Source organism: Solanum dulcamara, chromosome 9 (genome assembly GCF_947179165.1).
Source record: "Solanum dulcamara chromosome 9, daSolDulc1.2, whole genome shotgun sequence".
Taxonomy (NCBI): Eukaryota; Viridiplantae; Streptophyta; class Magnoliopsida; order Solanales; family Solanaceae; genus Solanum; species Solanum dulcamara.
This window is the reverse complement of record NC_077245.1, coordinates 16905152-16909031: the sequence shown is the minus strand read 5'-3', so window position 1 is coordinate 16909031 and position 3880 is coordinate 16905152. Positions and strand designations below refer to the sequence as shown.

Here is a 3880-nt window from a genome sequence, read left to right as displayed (position 1 = left end):
AATATTGATTTTTTTATAATACGTATAAATAAAATAACTAAAAGATTTTAGTTATACATATAGCTAATTTATTTTCTAGTTATTACAAGATATTTTAAAATTATTTTAAACTAAATTAGTTATTACAAGATGGTTAAAAATAAATAAATATTTTTTTTTAGTTGTTACAAGATAGTTTTTAGATAACTATTGTAAAACTAGCTTGTAATAATACGTATAACTAAAAGATTTTTTAAAAAAAAGTTTTCCAATTTTTTTCTCATAATTTATCCAAATCAAAATAATATACATGCTTGATGACCATAACAAAACTAAATTAAAAGAAAAAAACTACAACAAATAAAAAGTTAATTTTTTTATATTTCCCCCCATAATTTATCCAAATCAAAACAATACTTTCTTCGTGATTCCAAAACAAACTTTAAAAAAAATAAGAAGAAAAAGCTACGGCAACAAAAAACTATTAGATTTTTTCTAAAAAAAAATTGGGATCTTGAAGAGGTAATTTTTGGCTTAGATAAATTATGAATTTTTTTTAGTGGAGGTGGAATTTTTATTTCATCCAATAAGAAAATGACACATTATAAATATTTTTAAAAATAAAAAATAAAAAGAGGATTGTTACTTGTAAGGGTTATAGTTAACCAAAAAAGTGAATGAAAGGGTATTTTTTGATCAAAAGATAAGAAGAAGGGTATTTTAAAATATTTTTCTATAGTGCAGGGGTATTTTTGGCCCTTTCTCCATTTTATTAATAAGTAATAAAAGTAAAAATTAAAAACCTAAAAATTAATGAGAAAATTACGCGGTATGACAAACCTTACAACTATATTACGTGGTATGAGTATAGTTTAAAATAATTATGGCTCGCAACAAACATATTTACTCGGTATGACAAATCTCGCTGCTAGATATACAATATATATGTACATCAGTTAAACATTATACAATTTTTCTGAATAATATACATATACAATTCGCCAGATATACATATAAAATTTGCCTCTCGCTCGCCTCTTTCCTTCATCTCTCGATCTCACTTGCCTCTCTCCTCTTCTCTCTCAATCTCGCTTGCCAGATATATAAATACATATGTATATCAGTGTTTGTATATTTCGATATATAAATAATTCGTGGATATATCAATTGTATAATTCGCTAGAGCTTTTGTTTAATGATAAAATTTATATTTTCCATTATAAATAATTAAAAAAATTATATCATATGAAATAATTATGTTTAAAAGATTTGCTATAACTGAAAATTCCTAAAAAGTTAGAGAGCCCCCAAAACTTATAAAAACAAGGGACAATTGGACTGGGCTGGGGACTTGGGTTTGGGTCTGGCTTCTATACTGTTTTCACTTCGCCTATGCCCAGAACAGGACAACAGTATAGGGTTTTACAGAGGGACGCTCAGAATCGTCAAGAGAGAAAGAGAGAGAGAATGTGGAGGCCAGCGGTACAAGGAAGGAGGGCATTTCTCAGTAGACTTGTAGCAAAGGAAAGCTTTCATGGCCTCCAAGACCGCGCCTTTCTTGTTCTTCTTCCTCACGTATCCAGCGATCAAACTTTAGCTCCATTGAGTTCATTTGAATCTTCATTTCGTTATTATTCTCATTGGGTTTCTTCTAAATCTTGTTTACGTGAATCAACAAGACTTTTCTCATCAAACCCATCTGAACAATCCGAATCTCTAGGTTCTGAAGCCTTTGAAAATGATAAAGACTCTGTTTTTGGAGACAATCTTGGAGTTGTTTCATCCGAGCCCTCTGTTTTTGATGGAATTGAGGATACCCTTGAAGCTGAAAATGGTTCTGATTTTGGAGATAATGAGGTTGTAGTGGAAGATGATGAAAAAGCTGAGGAAGTAAATTTGGAGAAATTGGAGAGTGTGCTGTCTCTATTGCAGAGCAGTGGTATTGTTGATGGATCTATAGAGTCTAGTCTTGAGGAAATTGGGTTGTCTTTGAATGAGGAGTTAGTTGTTAGAGTGCTTGAGACGCCCTATGTTCCCGGGGAGAATTTGATTTCGTTTTTCAAGTGGGTCTTGAAGAAACCCGAGTTCTTAGTGACGAGTAGGGCGGTTGAATTGCTGGTTACTGCAATCTGCATTGAAGGTAGAAATGTCTATGCTTTATGGGATTTGGTGAAGGAGATTGGAGAAAAGGAGAAAGGGATATTGAGTGCTGAGATTCTTAATGAATTGATTGCCTTATTGTCAAGATTAGGCAAGGGAAAGGTTGCATTTGAGATCTTTAATAAGTTTGGGGATTTAGGATGTGCACCAAATGCTGATACATACTATTTTACCATTGAAGCTCTTTCTAGGCGTTCGATTTATGATTGGGCTTCTACTGTTTGTGAGAAGATGCTAAATGCTGATATGTTGCCTGGGGCTGACAAAGTAGGAAAGATTGTTTCTTTTCTGTGTAAAGGAAATAAGTCTAGAGATGCCCATCTGGTTTACTTGTCGGCAAAGGAGAAAAATATCAATCTACCTGTATCTTCTATTAAGTTGTTGATCAGCTCTCTTTGTCGCCAAGATGAAGGTGTTAAACTTGCAATGGAGATGTTGGATGAGTTCCCTAAAGAAGAGCGGAAGCATGCCATTAAGTCATTCTCACATGTCATCAATGGGTTGTGTAGGGCAAATGATGTAACAGGGGAAAAGCAGCTGCGTTCCTATTGCAGTGAAGACATCGAAGAGGCCAAAAACCTGCTCTTAAAAATGATAGATGCAGGTCCACCACCTGGCAACGCAGTCTTCAATGCAGTTATTAATGCACTCTCGAAGAAGGGAGAAATGGGAGAAGCTAGGAAACTGTTGAAGGTGATGGAGGATAGAGGTTTGAAACCTGATGTGTACACTTATAGTGTAATTATGAGTGGTTATGCAAAAGGAGGTGAGATGGAGGAGGCCTGCAAGATTTTGAATGAAGCCAAAAAGAAGCACTCCAATCTAAGTCCTGTCACTTATCACACAATTATTCGGGGCTATTGCAAGCTTGAACAGTATGACAAGGCTCTGGAACTATTGCGAGAGATGAAGGAGTATGGAGTTCAGCCTAATGCGGATGAATATAACAAATTTATTCAATCTCTCTGCCTTAAGGCTTTAGATTGGACAACAGCAGAGAAGCTGCTTGAGGAGATGAAGGAGAATGGGCTGCATCTAAATGCAATCACAAAGGGTCTCGTAAGAGCAGTTAAGGAGTTAGAACAGGAAGAAGTAGGAACAAATGAAATAATGGCTACAGCATAGTAGGTACCCGATCTCCGCCTTTAGCTGTAGGGATATGTATCTTCTGTTTCACTTTTATGTTATGGTCTGAGATAAATAGCAGGCTTAAAACTGTAATACCTGCATTTTGTATGCTGAACAGCCATTAGAATTCTGAAGAAAGGATTTTTTTTTTCATTTTTAAATAATGTTTGCTGCCAAATTTCTTGAATTGAATGGATCAGAATGATAGCTTCATAACGAAGACTTTTAAAGAGGCATAGAGATGTGCATTTTCCTATATTTACCTAGTGGTTCTCTGTTGGCACAACATCAGCCCAGTAACGACCATTTTAATGAGTTATGATTGACACAATGGAAATATGTTATGTATAGTTTTTTTGTATTTGTATATTTATCAATTACATATGTTATGTACAATAGAGAGACACCAATCAGGTGAAACAGTTGCAAGTCCAAAAAAAGGGTGGATGCATGGTGAGGTGAGATTGGATCTACGAGAAAGCAAAAGCTGTTTGGGACTAAATGAGTCTAGAAGCTTTACAAGCTCTTTAAACCCATATGAAATCTGCCATAGGCATGAAAAATGAATGTCTGAGGCATCACAATTTGAACTGTTGACCATTCTAGTGTCTTT

At 34.5% G+C, this 3880-nt stretch overlaps 1 protein-coding gene across 1 annotated transcript; it reads left to right on the top strand.

Moving 5' to 3' along the window:
- The first annotated feature begins 1330 nt into the window (after positions 1-1330).
- LOC129903972 (pentatricopeptide repeat-containing protein At3g02650, mitochondrial) lies at positions 1331-3503 on the top strand. The gene has a single exon (XM_055979506.1). It carries the CDS (start codon positions 1372-1374, stop codon positions 3262-3264), a length of 1893 nt encoding a protein of 630 aa, XP_055835481.1. The 5' UTR covers positions 1331-1371; the 3' UTR covers positions 3265-3503.
- Positions 3504-3880: the final 377 nt, after the last annotated feature.